Here is a 17,599-nt window from a genome sequence, read left to right on the forward strand (position 1 = left end):
CCCCCCCCCCCGAACCCCCCCGCCCCCCCTCAAGCCGCCCTGGCACTGCTCCCTGCCAGCCTCCTGCCCCTGTGCCCATCCAGGCTCCTCCTTGGCACCGGCGACTCTGCTGGGGGCTGGTTGGGAGCTGGGGGGTCAGGGAGGGGGAGCTGGGGAGGGGAGACATGGGAGGCTGGGGGGGGAATCTGGGTGGCTGGGGAGCTGGGGGGGGAGCTGGGGAGGGGGAGCTGGGGGCTGAGGGGGAAGCTGCATGGCTGTGGGGGGGGAGTTGGGTGGCTGGGGAGGGGAGCTGAGGAGCTGGGGGCAGAACTGAGGGGCTGAGGGGGAAGCTGGGGGGCTGGGGAGGGCAGAGCTGGGAGGCTAGGGGGGACCTGGGGAGGGGGAAGGTGGGCAGTCAGGGAGGGGGAGCTGGGTGGGGGGTTGGGGGGGATCTGGGTGGCTAGGGAGGGAGCTGGGGAGCTGGGAGGGGGGAGCTGGGTGGCTGAGGGGGAGCTGGGGAGCTGGGGGGGGAACTGGGGGACTGAGGGGGAGCTGGGAGGGGGGAGCTGGGTGGGGGGAGATGGGTGGCTGAGGGGGAGCTGGGAGTGGGAGATGGGTGGCTGAGGGGAAGCTGGGGGGGAAACTGGGTGGCTGAGGGGGAGCTGGGAGGCTGGGGGGAAGGAGCTGGGGGAAGGGGCGAGGGGCTGCTGGGATGCTTAGTTGGGGGGCGAGCAGTGGGCTGGCAGGGGGGGCTACCCGTGGGCTTTGCTCCTGCTGTCCCTCAGCAGCTCGATCTTGGGGAGCAGCTCCCCAAAGGAGGGCCTGGAGCCGGGGCTGAACGCCCAGCAGCTCAGCATCAGGGAGTACACCTGCGGGACAGGGCACAGGGGCATCAGGGGGGCACCACCCCCAGCAGGACGCCCCCCCCCATGGTGCCAGGCAAGGCCTCTGACCTCGGTGGGGCAGCCAGGGGGCGCCGGCAGCCGCTGGTTGTCCTTCAGCAGCTCCAGCAAGTGGCAGATGAGCTGCGAGGCCTTGGGGGCGCCCAGCATGCGGAGGAACTCCTGCGGGCAGCAGAGGGGTGGGCATCGGGGGGGTGGGCATCGGGGAGGAGGGCAGCAGAGGGGTGGGCATCGGGGGGGAGGGCATCAGGGGTGCAGCCATCGGGGGGGGCAGCCAGCAGGGGGGCAGCCTGCAGAGGGGCAGGCATCAGGGGGGCAACCAGAAGAGGGGAGGGCATCGGGGGGTGGGCATCAGGGGGGTGAGCATCAGGGGGGTGGGCATCAGGGGGGTGAGCATCAGGGGGTAACCAGCAGAGGGGTGGGCATCAGGGGGGGCAACCAGCAGGGGGGCGGGCATCAGGGGGGGCAACCCTCAGAATGGGCAACCATCAGAATGGGCAACCATCAGGAGGGCAACTCTCAGAGTGGGGAACCAGCAGCTGGGGGCAACCACAGCCAGACCCTGGGCTCATCCCAAGGGTCAAAGGGAGCCGGGGGGGGGAAGGGGACCCCAGCCCCGGGGGTCTCACCTCGGAGGGGCTCTTGCTCTTGTTGCTGTAGGTGAAGAGCTCATAGAGGAGGACTCCAAAGCTCCAGGTGTCAGAGGCCCTGGAGAAGAGGTTGTCTGCCAGGGACTCCGGAGCGTACCTGCAGGGGAGGGAGCTGAGTGCTGCAGCCAGGGGGATTCAGGGTCTGGGGTGGAAGGGACCTCGGAGGTCCTCCAGTGCCAACCTCCTGCCATGGGCAGGGACACCTCCCACCAGCCCAGGCTGCTCAGGGCCTCATCCAGCCTGGCCTTGAGCACCTCCAGGCAGGAGGCAGCCACAGCCTCCCTGGGCAGCCTGTGCCAGGCTCTCCCCACCCTCACTCTCAACAATTTCTTCCTCGTCTCCACTCTCACTCTTCCCTCTCCCAGCTCAAAGCCATTGTTCCTCATCCTGGCACTCCCAGCCCTTGTCACCAGTCCCTCCCCAGCTCCCCTGGAGCCTCTTCAGGTACTGGAAGGCTGCTCTGAGGTCTCCCTGCAGCCTTCTCTTCTCCAGGCTGCACAGCCCCAGCTCTCCCAGCCTGTCCCCACAGGGGAGGTTCTGCAGCCTCTGATCCTCTCTGTGGCCTCCTCTGGAGTCTCTCCAGCAGCTCCAGGTCCTTCCTGTGCTGGGGGCCCCAGAGCTGGAGGCAGTGCTGCAGGTGGGGGCTGAGCAGAGCAGAGCAGAGGGGCAGAATCCCCTCCCTGTGCTGCTGCTCTCCCTGCTCTGGCTGCAGCTCAGCACTCAGCTGGCTCTGGGCTGCCAGGGACCAGTGCTGGCTCCTGGGCAGTTTGTCACCAGCTGACATGTGCCACCCCTGGCACCCTCCTTGGCATCTCCTTGACCCAGCTGCAGGAACCTTGCTCCTGCTGATCTCCAAGGGCTTGCTCCTACCTCTGCAGCCTGTCCAAGCCCCTTCCCTCCAGCATCTCCCCAGCAGCACCACTCAGCTTGGTGCCAATTCCCATGCCCAGGATTGCAGCTCTGTGTGCTCCCTGGCACCCTCCTTGGCACCTTCTGGGACCTTGGCACCCTCTTGGCACCCTCTGAGCCTTGCTGCTCTCCAAGGGCTTGCTCCTACCTCTGCAGCTTGTTCAAGCCCCTTCCCTCCAGCACCACTCAGCTTGGTGCCAATTCCCCTGCCCAGGATGGCAGCTCCCTGTGCCCCCCCTGCCCTGCCCTACCCCGGTGCCAGCCCTCACCAGAAGACTGGGCTCTGCCCAGGCTCTCGCACCACGTAGTAGTCCTTGTCCTGGGGCAGCAGCTTGGCCAGCCCGAAGTCCCCGATCTTGACGTGGCTCTGGCTCTCCACCAGGATGTTCCTGCTGGCCAGGTCCCTGTGCACGCAGCGCTGCTCCCCCAGGTACTCCATGCCCTGCGTGGCATGCAGGCACTGCCTGGCACTGCCACCCTCTGGTGGGGCCGGGACCCAGCAGCATCCCCAGGGGCTCACCCCAGCTGGAGCATGATCCTCTGGGGGGACCAGGACCCACCTGAGGGCTCACCCCAGCTGCACCATGACCCTCTGGGGGGACCAGGACCCGCCTGAGGGCTCACCCCAGCTGCACCATGACCCTCTGGGGGGACCAGGACCCGCCTGAGGGCTCACCCCAGCTGCACCATGACCCTCTGGGGGGACCAGGACCCATCTGAGGGCTCACCCAAGCTGGACCACAACACTCTGGGGGGACCAGGACCCACCTGAGGGCTCACCCCAGCTGCACCATGACCCTCTGGTGGGGCCAGGACCCAGCAGCATCCCTGAAGCTCATCCCCACTGGACCATAACCCTCTGAATAGAGCCAGCACCCAGCAGCATCCCCAGGGCTCACCCCAGCTGGAGCGTGACCCTCTGGGGGGACCAGGACCCACCTGAGGGCTCTCTCCCACTGGACTATCACCTTCTGGGGAGCCCAAGACCCACCTGAGGGCTCTCCCCAGCTGGTCTATGACATTCTAGGCCCCCCAGAAGCATCCCCAGGGCTCACCCAAGCTGGACCAGGACCCCTTGGCTGAGCTGTGCCATTGCTCCATCCCCACCTGTGCCACCCCCCCCCTTTGCCACCCCCTGTGCCAGCCCCACCTTGCAGATCTGCCAGGCATAGAGGAGCAGGGTGCTGTGGTCCAGGAGGGGTTGGTTCCTCTGCAGGTAGTCCCTCAGGCAGCCGTTGGGCAGGAACTCCATCACCAGCCGCAGCCCGCGGCGCCCTGCCCCGGGAGCCAGTGCCAGCTGCCCACAGCGGGCACAGCGCTGCCAGCCCCTGTCTGACCCCTGCCAGCCCCTGCCCGACCCCTGCCAGCCCCTGCCCGACCCCTGCCCCGTGCCATGCCCATTCCTTAGCCCATGCCATGCCCATTCCCTGCCTCAATCCATGCCCATTCCTTGCCCAAATCCATGCCCACTCCCTGCTCCATGCCATGCCCATTCCTTCTCCCAATCCATGCCCATTCTCTGCCCAATTCATGCCCATTCCCTGCCCCAATCCATGCCCATTCCCTGCCCCAATCCATGCCCATTTTCTGCCCAATTCATGCCCATTCCCTGCCCCAATCCATGTCCATTCCTTCTCCCAATCCATGTCCATTCCTTCTCCCAATCCATGTCCATTCCTTGCCCCATTCCATATCCACTCCTCCCAATCCATGCCCATTCCCTGCCCAATCCATGCCCATTCCCTAGCCCATGCTATGCCCATTCCTTCTTCCAATCCATGCCCATTCCATATCCACTCCTCCCACTCCATGCCCATTCTCTGCCCAATCCATGCCCATTCCTTATCCCATGCCATGCCCACTCCTTGCCCTATTCCATATCCACTCCTCCCAATCCATGCCCATTCCCTGCCCCACCCCATGCCCACCCTCTGCCCCCGCCATGCCCGTGCCCTGCCCGGTGCCATGCCCACCCCTGCTGTAGCAGACCCCTCTGTACTGGACGATGAAGTCGTGCTGCAGGGAGTGCAGGATTTGGATCTCCCTCTGGAAGTCCTGCAGCTCCTTGGCCGAATCCTGCTGCAGCCTCTTCACTGCCACCAGCTCCCCGGTGCTGTCCCCCAGGGGGTCATACCTGCACAGCTCCACGCTCCCGAAGTTGCCCTGCCCGGGTGGGGTGCCAGCCGTGGGGGGTGCAGGACAGGGAGGCTCAGGGGGAGCCTGGCACCTGCCAGCACCTCCAGACCCTGCCTGCAACAGAGGCTCCAGACCTGGGCACAGTGCTCCAGGTGGGGTCTCAGAGGGGGAGAATCCCCTCCCTGGCCCTGCTGGCCACACTTCTCCTGCTGCAGCCCAGGCTCTGCTTGGCTCTCTGGGCTGCAAGTGCTCTCTGCTGGCTCCTGTTTGAGCTTCTCCTCCCCCAGCACCCCCAAGGCCTTTTCTCCAGGGCTGCTCTCCGGCCAGTCTCTGCCCAGCCAGTCTTAGGGAGGAGCCCCCCTTTTGCCCCCCCTCCCTCCTCCTCACCTTGCCCAGCAGTGAGATGTACTTGAGATGCCTCTCCTCAAAGTGTGTGGGGTCCTGGCACAGGCTGAGGGGTTGGCACCCCCAGAAGCTGTCCTGCAGTGCCACGTCGCTGGGTGACAGGTCTGAGAGCAGCTCATAATCTGGGGGGGGGAGGTGAGGTGGGAGGGGTGAGGACACCCAGAGGGGCTTCTGGGTCAGGAACTGGCTGGAGAGCTGTGCCCAGAGAGTGGTGGTGAATGGTGCCACAGCCAGCTGGCAGCCAGGCACCAGTGGTGTGCCCCAGGGATCAGTGCTGGGCCCCAGCCTGATCAATATCTTTACTGATGATCTGGATGGGGGGATTGAGTCCATCAGCAGTAAATTTGCAGCTGACACCAAGCTGGGGGCAGGAGTTGATCTGTTAGAGAGTAGGAGAGCTCTGCAGAGGGACCTTGCCAGGCTGGACAGATGGACAGAGGCCAACAGGATGGCATTGAACAAGTCCAAGTGCCAGGGGCTGCACTTTGGCCACAACAACCCCAGGCAGTGCTACAGGCTGGGGGCAGAGTGGCTGAGAGCAGCCAGGCAGGAAGGGACCTTGGGTGGACAACAGCTGAACATGAGCCAGCAGTGTGCCCAGGTGACCAAGAAGGCCAAGGGCAGCCTGGCCTGCAGCACTGTGGCCAGCAGGAGCAGGGAGCTCATCCTGCCCTGTGCTCAGCACTGCTGAGGCCACACCTGGAGTCCTGTGTCCAGTTCTGGGCTCCTCAGGTCAGGAAAGAGGTTGAGCTGCTGGAAGGTGTCCAGAGAAGGGCAACAAAGCTGGGGAGGGGTCTGGGGCACAGCCCTGTGAGGAGAGGCTGAGGGAGCTGGGGTTGCTTAGCCTGGAGGAGAGGAGGCTCAGGGGAGACCTTCTTGCTCTCTGCAACTCCCTGCAGGGAGGTTGGAGCCAGGTGGGGGTTGGGCTCTTCTCCCAGGCAGCCAGCAGCAGAACAAGAGGACACAGTCTCAAGCTGTGCCAGGGGAGGTTCAGGCTGGCTGGTAGGAAGAAATTCTTCCCAGAGAGAGTTGTTGGCCATTGGGATGTGCTGCCCAGGGAGGAGGTGGAGTCCCCATCCCTGGAGGTGTTCAGGAGGGGTCTGGATGTGGCCCTTGGAGCCATGGTTTGGTCAGTCAGGAGGTGCTGGGTGAGAGGTTGGGCTGGATGATCTCTGAGGTCTTTCCAACCTTACTGATTCAATGTTTCTGACGACAGGGCAGGTGTGTGTCCCTCCAGCCCCCCTCCCCCGGGGCTCACCAGAGGTGATGAGGCTGTTGAGGTCCCGGATGAGGGCGCGGAAGCAGGGCCGGTGCTGGGGCCGGTAGTCCATGCACTGAGCCATCAGCGTGGCCAGCTCAGTCCACTTGGGGGCTGGCAGCTGGAGCTGCCTCTGGTAGAACTCCAGCTTCTGCAGGGGGTGGGCAGAGAGGGGTGGTTGGGGCTGGGTTTGAGGCTGCCTCCCCCGGGACAGCCCCCACGGAGCTCCTCAGGTCGCACCAAGCCCTCGCCCTGCAGCAGGGATGGAGGGAAGGGCTTGGGTTGGAAGGGACCTTAAACATCATCCAGTCCCAACCCCCTGCCCTGGGCAGGGACACCTCCCACCAGCCCAGGTGGCTCAAGGCCTCAGCCAGCCTGGCCTTGGACACCTCCAGGATCCTTGCAGGGTTTTGGGCTGGGCTGGGGTTGGTTACTGCCCAGCCCTGTGGTGCTGTGGAGCCTGTGGCCACTCCTCTGCTACACCCAGAGGACTGGGGGGATGGGGAGGGGCTCAGAGCCCTGTGTGAGACCCCAGCCCTGGGTGCCAGGGGTGCCCAGATCCATCCTCCAAGAGATGCCCCTGTTTCCAGCATGAGCTGGGGCACCTGAGCCTCTGGCCAGCAGGGAAATTCCATGGTGGGATGGGTGGCAAGGGACCTGCCCCAGGCAGTGGGTGAGAGAGCAGAGGCTGGGGGCAGTGAGATGGGGCAGGAGGGTTGGGATGCAGTGGGGAGGGGCAGGGTGATTGGGATGCAGGGGGAAGGGGCAGGAGGGTTGGGATGCAGTGGGAAGGGGCAGGGTGATTGGGATGCAGGGGGAAGGGGCAGGAGGGTTGGGATGCAGTGGGAGGGGAGAGGGGGATTGGGATGCAGTGGGAGGGGACAGGAGGGTTGGGATGCAGTGGGAGAGGCAGGAGGGTTGGGATGCAGTGGGGAGGGGAGAGGGGGATTAGGAAGCAATGGGAGGGGACAGGAGGGTTGGGATGCAGTGGGAGGGGACAGGAGGGTTGGGATGCAGTGGGAGAGGCAGGAGGGTTGGGATGCAGTGGGGAGGGGACAGGAGGGTTGGGATGCAGTGGGGAGGGGAGAGGGGGATTGGGATGCAGTGGGAGGGGACAGGAGGGTTGGGATGCAGTGGGGAGGGGACAGGAGGGTTGGGATGCAGTGGGGAGGGGAGAGGGGGATTGGGATGCAGTGGGAGGGGACAGGAGGGTTGGGATGCAGTGGGGAGGGGACAGGAGGGTTGGGATGCAGTGGGAGAGGCAGGAGGGTTGGGATGCAGGGGGAAGGGGCAGGAGGGTTGGGATGCAGTGGGGAGAGGCAGGAGGGTTGGGATGCAGTGGGGAGGGGACAGGAGGATTGGGATGCAGTGGGGAGGGGCAGGAGGATTGGGATGCAGTGGGGAGGGGCAGGAGAGTTGGGATGCAGTGGGGAGAGGCAGGAGGGTTGGGATGCAGTGGGAGAGGCAGGAGGGTTGGGATGCAGTGGGGAGGGGAGAGGGGGATTAGGATGCAGTGGGAGGGGACAGGAGGGTTGGGATGCAGTGGGAGAGGCAGGAGGGTTGGGATGCAGTGGGGAGGGGAGAGGGGGATTAGGATGCAGTGGGAGGGGACAGGAGGGTTGGGATGCAGTGGGAGAGGCAGGAGGGTTGGGATGCAGTGGGGAGGGGAGAGGGGGATTAGGATGCAGTGGGAGGGGACAGGAGGGTTGGGATGCAGTGGGAGGGGACAGGAGGGTTGGGATGCAGTGGGGAGGGGCAGGGGGATTGAGATGCAGTGGGATGGGGCAGGGGGATTGGGATGCAGGGGGAGGGGGCAGGAGGGTTGGGATGCAGTGGGGAGGGGCAGGGGGATTGGGATGCAGTGGGAGGGGACAGGAGGATTGGGATGCAGTGGGAGGGGGCAGGAGGGTTGGGATGCAGGGGGTCTCACCCTGGGGGGCTCCAGCAGGCTCACTGGCATGTTGCCACCACTGAAGATCTCCCAGAGGGTTGCCCCAAAGCTCCACTTGTCGGCTGGCAGCGCCAGGCTCTTGGGGTCACTGAGGCACTCGGGGGCCACCCAGGGGATCCTCTCCACCAGCACTGGGGACAGAGGTGGGGACAGGTGGGGTCAGCACCCGCCAGGGGGGTTCTGCCACCCCCCCAGCATGCCAGGTCAGGCCTGGGCACTCACTCTCCTTGGCCAGGACGGTGACACTGACTCCAGGGTCGTTGAGCTTGATGAAGGGAGGGCTGCCGGTGGCCACGTCCCCCTCCCGGGCCAGCAGGACCTTCTTGGCAGAGACATTGCCATGGGTGATCCTCTTGTCCTCCTGCACCAGGGAGAGGCACCAGGAGCAGCGCTGTGGGGCAGCTCCAGGGGTGGCAGGGCTGGGGCAGGGATGAGCTGGGGCCATGGGGCGTGGAGGAGTGGTGGCCATGGGAGATGGAGGAGTGGTGGCCATGGGAGATGGAGGAGTGGTGGCCATGGGGCATGGAGGTGTGGTGGCCATGGGGCATGGAGGAGTGGTGGCCATGGGAGATGGAGCAGTGGTGGCCATGGGAGATGGAGGAGTGGTGGCCATGGGAGATGGAGGTGTGGTGGCCATGGGGCATGGAGGTGTGGTGGCCATGGGGCATGGGGCAGTGGTGGCCATGGGAGATGGAGGAGTGGTGGCCATGGGAGATGGAGGTGTGGTGGCCATGGGGCATGGGGCAGTGGTGGCCATGGGCCATGGGCCATGGGTTCTGGAGGCTGCAGATGAGGAGCTCCAGGCTGTGTTGGAGCTGCAGGCCCTGGGTGGGTGAGAGCTGTGGGCTGAGGGCTTGGGAGGACAGGCAGCACCCACGGGCACAGCGATGCCCAGCTCACCAGGTAGTTGAGGGCATATGCCAGCTGCTTGGCCACCTGCAGCTTCCAGCTCGTGGTCACCTTGCCCTCACCTTGGTTCTTCTTCAGGTAGAGGTCCAGGGGCCCATACCTGACATACTCCTGCACCATGATACCTGTTGGGGGCAGACACGGAGCCGGCAGTGCAGGCAGGCCGGGCAGGTGGCACCGGGGGCTGGCAGTGCCCGGGGAGGGGCTCGGCTGGCACTCACTCTCCTTGCCGAGGCTGACGCCGAGCAGCAGGACCAGGTGCTTGTGGGAGAGCTGGCTCATGGTGCTGGCTGCCTCCAGGAAGGACTGGCAGTGGGGCAGAGCCGGGTCAGGGCTGGCTGCCGGGCGCCTGCCCGGCGCTGGCAGGGCGTCAGGCCGGTGCCAGCCTCACCTCGGCGCAGTTGCGGTGGTTGCCGTCCAGGACCTTGAGCACCACCTGGGTCTGGAGCTCTCCATCCTCCTGCTGCTCCTTCCTCAGGCCCCTGAAGATCTGAGTGAAGGAGCCCTGCCCCAGGCTCTCCCCCTGCACAGGGGAGGGGACAGGGCTCAGCAATGGGGCCTTGGGACGTGGAGCAGTGGTGGCCATGGGCATGGGGCAGTGGTGGCCATGGGGCATGGGGCAGTGGTGGCCATGGGGCAGTGGTGGCCATGGGGCATGGAGGTGTGGTGGCCATGGGAGATGGAGCAGTGGTGTCCATGGGGCATGGAGCAGTGGTGTCCATGGGGCATGGAGCAGTGGTGTCCATGGGGCATGGGGCAGTGGTGGCCATGGGGCATGGAGCAGTGGTGGCCATGGGGCAGCGGTGACCATGGGACATGGGGCAGTGGTGGCCATGGGAGATGGAGCAGTGGTGGCCATGGGGCATGGAGCAGTGGTGGCCATGGAAGATGGAGCAGTGGTGGCCATGGGAGATGGAGATGTGGTGGCCATGGGGCATGGAGCAGTGGTGGCCATGGGGCATGGAGGAGTGGTGGCCATGGGGCATAGAGCAGTGGTGGCCATGGGGCATGGAGGTGTGGTGGCCATGGGGCAGTGGTGGCCATGGGGCATGGAGGAGTGGTGGCCATGGGAGATGGAGGAGTGGTGGCCATGGGGCATGGAGCAGTGGTGGCCATGGGGCAGTGGTGGCCATGGGGCATGGAGGAGTGGTGGCCATGGGAGATGGAGATGTGGTGGCCATGGGGCATGGAGGTGTGGTGGCCATGGGGCAGTGGTGGCCATGGGGCATGGAGCAGTGGTGGCCATGGGAGATGGAGATGTGGTGGCCATGGGGCATGGAGGTGTGGTGGCCATGGGGCAGTGGTGGCCATGGGGCATGGAGGAGTGGTGGCCATGGGAGATGGAGCAGTGGTGGCCATGGGAGATGGAGATGTGGTGGCCATGAGGCATGGAGCAGTGGTGGCCATGGGGCAGTAGTGGCCATGGGGCATGGAGCAGTGGTGGCCATGGGAGATGGAGGAGTGGTGGCCATGGCCCAAGCCCCCCCTCACCCCCTGCCCCATACCCTGGTGAGCCCCCGGGGGTGGATCTTGTGGAAGACCATCTGGGAGAGGCTGCGCTGGGGGCCGGCAGGGGAGCCCGGGGGGGGCTGGGGGCGGCTGCTGCGCAGGATCAGCAGGTTGGACCTCTCTGGGGGGGCACAGCTGGGACCTCACCGCCTGCCCCCGGACCACACACGGCCCGGGGGGTGGCACGAAGCTGCTGCAGGCTGGCACACTGCCCCCTCTGTGACGTCACACAGCCCCTCTGTGACTCCACACTGCCCCTCTGTGACGTCACACCCCCTGTGACTCCACACTACCCCTCTGTGATGTCACACTGCCCCTCTGTGACATCACACTGCCCCCTCTGTGACATCACACAGCCCATCTGTGATGTCTCATTGCCCCTCTGTGACATCACACTGCACTATGTGACGTCACACTGCACATTCTGTGATGTCACACTGCCCATTCTGTGACGTCACACATCCCCTTCTGTGAATCCACACTGGCCCTCTGTGACGTCACACTGCCCCTTTTGTGACGTCACACTGCCCTTCTGTGATATCACACTGTGTCTCTGTGATGTCACACTGTCCATATGTGACGTCACATTGACCTTCGTGACGTCATACACTTCATCTGTGACGTCACACTGCTCCTCTGTCGTGTCACACAGCTTCCCATGTGACGTCACAGATCATATGTGACATCACACTGCCCACTCGATGACGTCACACTGCCCCTCTGTGATGTCATCAAGCCCCTATGTGATGTCACACTACCCTCTGTGATGCAACACAGCTATCTGTGACGTCACATAGCACAGCCCACTCTGTGGTGTCACACAGCCATTCTATGATGTCACACACCTCCCTATGACATCACACCCCCTTTCTATTATGTCACCCATCTCTGTATGACCTCACACACCCCTCCATGACCTCACACATCTCTCTGTGACATCACTCCCCTCTCTATGACGTCACACCCCCCGGTCCATGCCCTCCCTCCCCCCTGCCCCCTCACCTCTGGGCAGGGGCGGGCAGCAGGCAGCCAGCCTCATGCGGGCACCCTCTGCCTGCAGCCCGCGGTGCCGGTAGGTGCCCAGCAGCTCCTGCAGGCTGCAGAACCTCCGTGCCACCCCCGAGAGCCAGAAGCTGCCCTCCTCGTCCCTGCGGACCAGGCACCGCTTGTAGTCCCGGCCCGAGCTGCTCTGCAGGGGCAGCACCAAGGTCAGCACCGCAGGGCACCCCCAGAGCCCGGCCCCGGCCCCGGCCGCGCCCGCAGCAGCCCCAGCGGCGTGCCCGCCCCAAAGGCTCCCACCCGCGGTGGCACCACCCCTGCTGCGTGCCAGGCCTCAGCCCCGTGAGTCCCTCCCCATCGCCGGTGGTGCCCACAGCACCCACTGTGCCCACCATGCCCGTCACACAGGACCCAACCACGGGTGGCACCATCCCATTGGGTGCCCATCCCAAAGGACCATCCCTGGTGGTACCATCCCACTGAGTGCCCACCCCAAAGGGCTCCATCCCCAGTGGCACCACCCCAGTGAGTGCCCACCCCAAAGGGCACCATCACTGCTGGCACCACCCCATTGGGTGCCAGCCCTCAGCCTGTGTTTTCCTCCCCGTCCCCAGCGATGCCCACAGCACCCAGCTCGGAGGCCAGGCGGTGCCAGCAGCCCAGCGGGTGGCAGTGGCAGTGGCAGTGGCAGTGCCAGTCTCACCTGGGCACAGATGGTCAGCAGGAAGCTGTCGAAGTCCTGGGGGCTGCGGCGCAGGAGGTACAGCCCTGGCTGGCTCCCTGCCACCTGCAGCTTCCGGATGGCAAACTCCGAGCTGCCAACCCCAGGGAGGGTCAGGGGTGCTGTGCCTCCGCCCTGGGGGAGAGCTTGGCACCACAGCATGCTGCCTCCGAAGCTGGAGGGTGCTGGGCTGCCCACAGTGGGCAGGATGGGACCCAGTGCCCACCGTGGGCAGGATGGTGTGACCCACCACAGATGGGACCTGGTGCCCACAATGGGCAGGATGGGACCCGATGCCCACAGTGGGCAGGATGGGAGCCAGTGCCCACCTCTTCTCGTGGCTCCTGCCCCAGAGATCTCTTCCCCAGCCCACAGAAGACCTTTCAGAGCCCAACCTTCGACCCAGCACTGCCCCAGGGCACCACCAACCCCTGGCCCTCAGCACCACAGCTCCAGGGCTTGGGAACCCCTCCAGGGCTGGGGACTCCACCACTGCCCTCTGGGCAGCCTGGGCCAGGCCTGGACCAGCCTCAAGGGGCAGAAATTGTTCCTCAAGGCCAAGCTGAGCCTCCCCTGGGGCAACCTGAGCTCATCTCCTCTTGGTCTCTTGCTTGCTCCTAGGCATCAGAGCCCAACCCCAACCTCCCTGCAGCCTCTCAGGGAGCTGTAGAGAGCAATGAGGTCTCCCTCAGCCTCCTCTCCTCCACACTAACCACCCCCAGCTCCCTCAGCTGCTCCTCCCCAGCCCTGCTCTCCAGACCCTTCCCCAGCTCCATTGCCTTCCCCTGGACCTGCTCCAGCCTCCCAATGTCCTTCCCGGGGTGAGGAGCCCAAACCCGCCCCCAGCAGCGTCCCCCAGGAGTGGGGTTGGCAGCACCCACCTGATGGGCCCGTGGCACAGGTTCTCCAAGTCCTCCAGGAGCCGTGGAGGTGCCAGCTCCCGGCAGAAGTAGTGGTGGGCATCGGCAGTCAGCCGGTAGTAGCCATCCAGGAGAGCCACCAAGGACAGAGCCTGCTGCAGCGAGGGCAGCTCCACCTCCTGTGGGCAGGCAGCGAGGGCACAGTCAGCCCCATGCCAACCCCAGCGTGGGCACAATCAGCCCCACGCCAACCCCAGCCTGGGCACAGTCAGCTCCATGCCAACCCCAGCGTGGGCACAATCAGCCCCACGCCAACCCCAGCCTGGGCACAGTCAGCTCCATGCCAACCCCAGCGAGGGCACAGTCAGCCCCACGCCAACCCCAGCCTGGGCACAGTCAGCCCCACGCCAACCCCAGCCTGGGCACAATCAGCCCCACATCAACCCCAGCCTGGGCATGCACCAAAGGCACAATCAGCCCCATGCCAACCCCAGCCTGGGCACAGCGCGGCCTTGGTGCCCCTCCTCACCAGCACCCTGCTGTCAGTGCTGCTGATGGCCACCAGGCGGCGCTCCGCGGGGCCGCCCTCCCTGCCGGCCTGCCTGAGGCTGACGTCGCTGAGCTCCGGGAAGTCGCAGAAGTGCTGCCGGCCCTGGCGGGAGGAGGAGGAGGAGGAGGAGGCAGCGCCAGGGACGGCCCCAGGGCCCCACCCTGAGACCCCGAGAGGGCCACCCGGCCACAGGAGAAATACCCAGCCCTGGCACTGCCACCCAGCCCTGGTACTGCCACCCAGCCCTGACACTGCCACCCAGCCGTGGCACAACCACCCAGCCCTGGCACTGCCACCCAGCCCTGGTACTGCCACCCAGCCCTGATACTGCCACCCAGCCCTGGTACTGCCACCCAGCACTGGTACTGCCACCCAGCCCTGGTACTGCCACCCAGCCCTGACACTGCCACCCAGCCCTGGCACTGCCACCCAGCACTGGCACTGCCACCCAGCCCTGGCATCGCCCCCCAGCCCTGGCACAACCACCCAGCCCTGGTACTGCCACACAGCCCTGGCACAACCACCCAGCCCTGGTACTGCCACCCATCCCTGGCACTGCCACCCAGCCCTAGCACAACCACCCAACCCTGCTAGAGAGACCCTGCCCTGGCACCACCACCCACCCTTGGAACAACCACCCAGGCCCTGGCACAACCACCCATGCCTGATGGAGCCACCCACCCTTGGCACAACCACCTACCCTGAGCCTAACCACCCACCCCTGGCACAACCACCCACCCTTGGCACCACCATCCCCCCCGGCACAGCCACCCAGCCCTGGCAGGACCTGGCATCACCCTGCCCCGTGCCCTCCCTCACCTGGCTGCCCTCCCAGCTCCAGCTGATGCCACTCTCCCCGGCCACGTGGAGGGAGATGCCCCTGGCAGCGCCTGGCAGGCGCCCGCCGAAGCTCTCCTGTGCCCAGCGCTGCTGCAGCCGCCCCAGGTCCAGCAGGTACTTGAGCTTCAGGCAGTGCCCATCGGCCTGGCACCCCCCCAGGCGCCGCAGGGCCTGGCAGAAGCGGCGCCGCAGCCGCTTGCGGGTCAGGAAGGTCTCCTGCTGCAGCTGGCACCGCAGCGCCACCGGCAGGCAGCTCTTGTAGCTGCGGGCACCGGGGGGCAGGGGGAGGACAGCTTTGGCCTCAGGGGTGCCAGGCTGCCCGCATGGGTTCTGAGCCCTCCCCCCCATGGGTGCCAGGCTGCCCTCATGGGTGCCAGGCTGTCCTCATGGGTGCCAGGCTACCCTCATCAGTGCCAGGCTGATCCCATGGGTGTTGGGTTCTCCCCCATGGGTGCCAGGCTGTCCCCTTGGGTTCTGAGCTCTCCCCATGGGTTCCAGGCTGGTCCCATGGGTGCCAGGCTGTCCTCATGGGTTTTGGGCTCTCCCCATGGGTGCCAGGCTGTCCTCATGGGTGCCAGGCTCTCCCAGTGGCTGCTGCCCGCCCCCACAGATGCCAGACTCTTTCCACAGGTGCCAATCTCTCTCTAAGGCCGCTGGGCCGTGCCCAGGGATGCCAGGCCGTGCCCACAGCCCCCAGCTCACCTGAGGAGGCTGCAGAGGCGCTGGGGGCTGTGCCCCTGCTCCCTGGCGATGCGCAGCATGTCCAGCAGTGCCAGGCTCAGGCACTCCTCCTGGGTGGGCAGGCTGAGTGGCACTGCCAGGCGGCCCCCAACGAAGTCACTGCGGCACTGGGCAGGGGACAAGGGCTGGGTGAGGCCCGGGGGGGGGTCTGGGGGGGTGGGCAGAGAGTCCCTGTGCCAGTCCCCCCCCTGCCCCACTGTCCACCCTGGCTTGACCTCCATGAGCCTGGCACAGAGACTCAGTGCCCTGGGTGGTGCCTGAGGCCATGCCAGCTGCCCTCAGCCTTCTGGGGTGGTCCCTGCTGCTCACCCCCCGATGCCAGCTCCAGCCCCAGTGCCCCCAGGAGTCACAGCCTGCCCCAGAGCCAGGGGGTGGCAGATGGGCAGCACACCTGGGCACAGAGCAGGATGGGCACCCCGTGCCCAGGCTGGGCATGGCTGGAGCCCTGAGACCCTGCCCAGTGCCCCAAGCCTCTGACCTGTGCCCCCATGCCCAGTGCCCAGTGCCTAGTGCCCAAGCCCAAGCCCAATGGTGAAGGGAGGGGTGGCACTGTCCAGGGTGATGAAGAAGGGAGGGTGGCACTGCCCAGGGCGGTGCAGGGAGGGTGGCACTGCCCAGAGTGGTGCAGGGAGGGTGGCACTGCCCAGGGTGGTGCAGAGCATCGCTGCCCCGAGGCTCTCTGGTGCCAAGCAGGGCTCTGGGGGTGGGCTCCGAGGGTGGGGGCGATGCTGCCAGCCTGGCAGGGCTCACCTGGGCAAAGAGGTAGTCGATGGTTAGGTAGTCCAGGACGGGGCTGGCAGTGCCACTGGGCAGCTGGCAGCGCTGGCACTGCCCCAGCCCACACCAGCTGGGGAAGAGGAACCTGGGGGCAGAGCAGAGAGGGAGCTCAGTACCACTGCCCCCATGGGGCACAGCCCCCAGACTGCCGGGGCTGGCACGGTGCCAGGGCTGGCATGGGTGCCAGGGCTGTACCTGATCCTGTACAGCACCACCTGGGTGCAGGATTCGTCCACCCTGAAGAGGTGGCTGGGGGGGAACCAGCAGCTGAGGTCCTCGGTGGCCAGGGCGAAGAGCGAGTGGCACACGGGCACCACGCCTGGGCACAGAGCAGTGTGGGCACCCCCTGCCCAGGGTGGGCATGGCTGGGGCCCTGAGACCCTGCCTAGCACCCCAAACCTGTGCCCAGTGCCCATGCCCCCATGCCCAGTGTCCCATGCCCAGTGTCCCAAGCCCGTGGCTGGGTGCCCCAAGCCCATACCCAGTGCCCATGGCCGTGCCCAATGGCCCAAGCCTATGGCAGTGCCCTGTGCCCACGGCTGCTCCCATGAGCCCACATCCAACGCCCTGTGCCCACGCCTGGTACCCTGAGCCCACGCCTGGTGCCCTGAGCCCATGACTGGTACCCTGTGCCCACGCCTGGTGCCCTGTGCCCACGCCTGGTGCCCTGTGCCCGCCATGCCAGGGGGTGCTGCTCACCACAGGCCTTGGCAGCCCTCACGCAGAGCTCCTCTGCTGTGTACTGGCCGAAGGTGAAGGTGAGGAAGCCTGCAGCGGTGCCCAGGCTGGGCGGCCCGGGGGTGCCCGGGGGGCTGGAGGGGGCAGGTGCCCGGTGGTACAGGAACACCTGGAGGGTGCCAGCCTCGGTGGAGGAGAGGCTGCAGGACCTGCCCCCGATCAGCGGCGTCTCCTCGCCCCCTGGCGCCATGCCAGGCCCTGCAAGGTGCGGGGGGAGGGTGCTGAGCGCGGGGGGAGGGTGCTGAGCACGGGGGGTGCCCAGCGTGGCACCCACCTCGAGGTGGCCAGGACCTTGCCCCCCTGTGTGCCCTTTCCCCTGATGCTTCCCTTGGCATCGTCCCCAGGGGTCAAACCCCACAGCTGGCACCTGCCCAGGGAGCTGCTGGAGTGCCCAGCCCTGCAGGGGTGCCAGAAAGGTGTGGCCATGGCACCTGGGGCCGTGGGGTGGTGCCCGTGGGGTGGTGCCCGTGGGGTGGTGCCCATGGTGGGGTTGGGGGGAGGCTGGGACTGGCTGAGCTCAGAGGGCTTGGCCATGCTTCTATGACGGGCAGGGCTGGCACCCATGGGGCAGCCCAGCAGCCATTGGGAGAGCCTGGCACCCATAGGGCAACCCAGGAGGCATTGGGAGAGCCTGGCACCCATGGGGCAGCCCAGCAGCCATTGGGAGAGCCTGGCACCCATGGGGACAGCCTGGCACCTATAGGGAGAGATTGGCATGCATGGGGGAAGGTTGGCATCCATGGGGACAGACTGATACCCATGGGG

At 66.2% G+C, this 17,599-nt stretch overlaps 1 protein-coding gene across 1 annotated transcript; it reads right to left on the bottom strand.

The window, feature by feature from the left end:
- Window positions 1–13: 13 nt before the first annotated feature.
- JAK3 (Janus kinase 3) lies at window positions 14–17,025 on the bottom strand. The gene is made up of 23 exons (XM_068170941.1): window positions 16,796–17,025; window positions 16,292–16,415; window positions 16,070–16,181; window positions 15,281–15,426; window positions 14,558–14,840; window positions 13,718–13,840; window positions 13,210–13,367; window positions 12,311–12,422; window positions 11,611–11,797; window positions 10,605–10,729; window positions 9,491–9,622; window positions 9,321–9,405; window positions 9,091–9,224; window positions 8,413–8,551; window positions 8,170–8,321; window positions 6,240–6,390; window positions 4,964–5,103; window positions 4,414–4,603; window positions 3,591–3,715; window positions 2,710–2,882; window positions 1,511–1,628; window positions 933–1,043; window positions 14–848 (listed from the first exon to the last, which is right to left on the bottom strand). The coding sequence occupies exons 1-23, from the start codon at window positions 17,022–17,024 to the stop codon at window positions 732–734; spliced, it is 3,366 nt and encodes a 1,121-aa protein (XP_068027042.1). The 5' UTR covers window position 17,025; the 3' UTR covers window positions 14–731.
- Window positions 17,026–17,599: the final 574 nt, after the last annotated feature.

The sequence above is a fragment of the Melanerpes formicivorus genome, unplaced genomic scaffold (genome assembly GCF_026170545.1).
Source record: "Melanerpes formicivorus ecotype bairdi unplaced genomic scaffold, bMelFor1.0.p_v2 SCAF_902, whole genome shotgun sequence".
Taxonomy (NCBI): domain Eukaryota; kingdom Metazoa; phylum Chordata; class Aves; order Piciformes; family Picidae; genus Melanerpes; species Melanerpes formicivorus.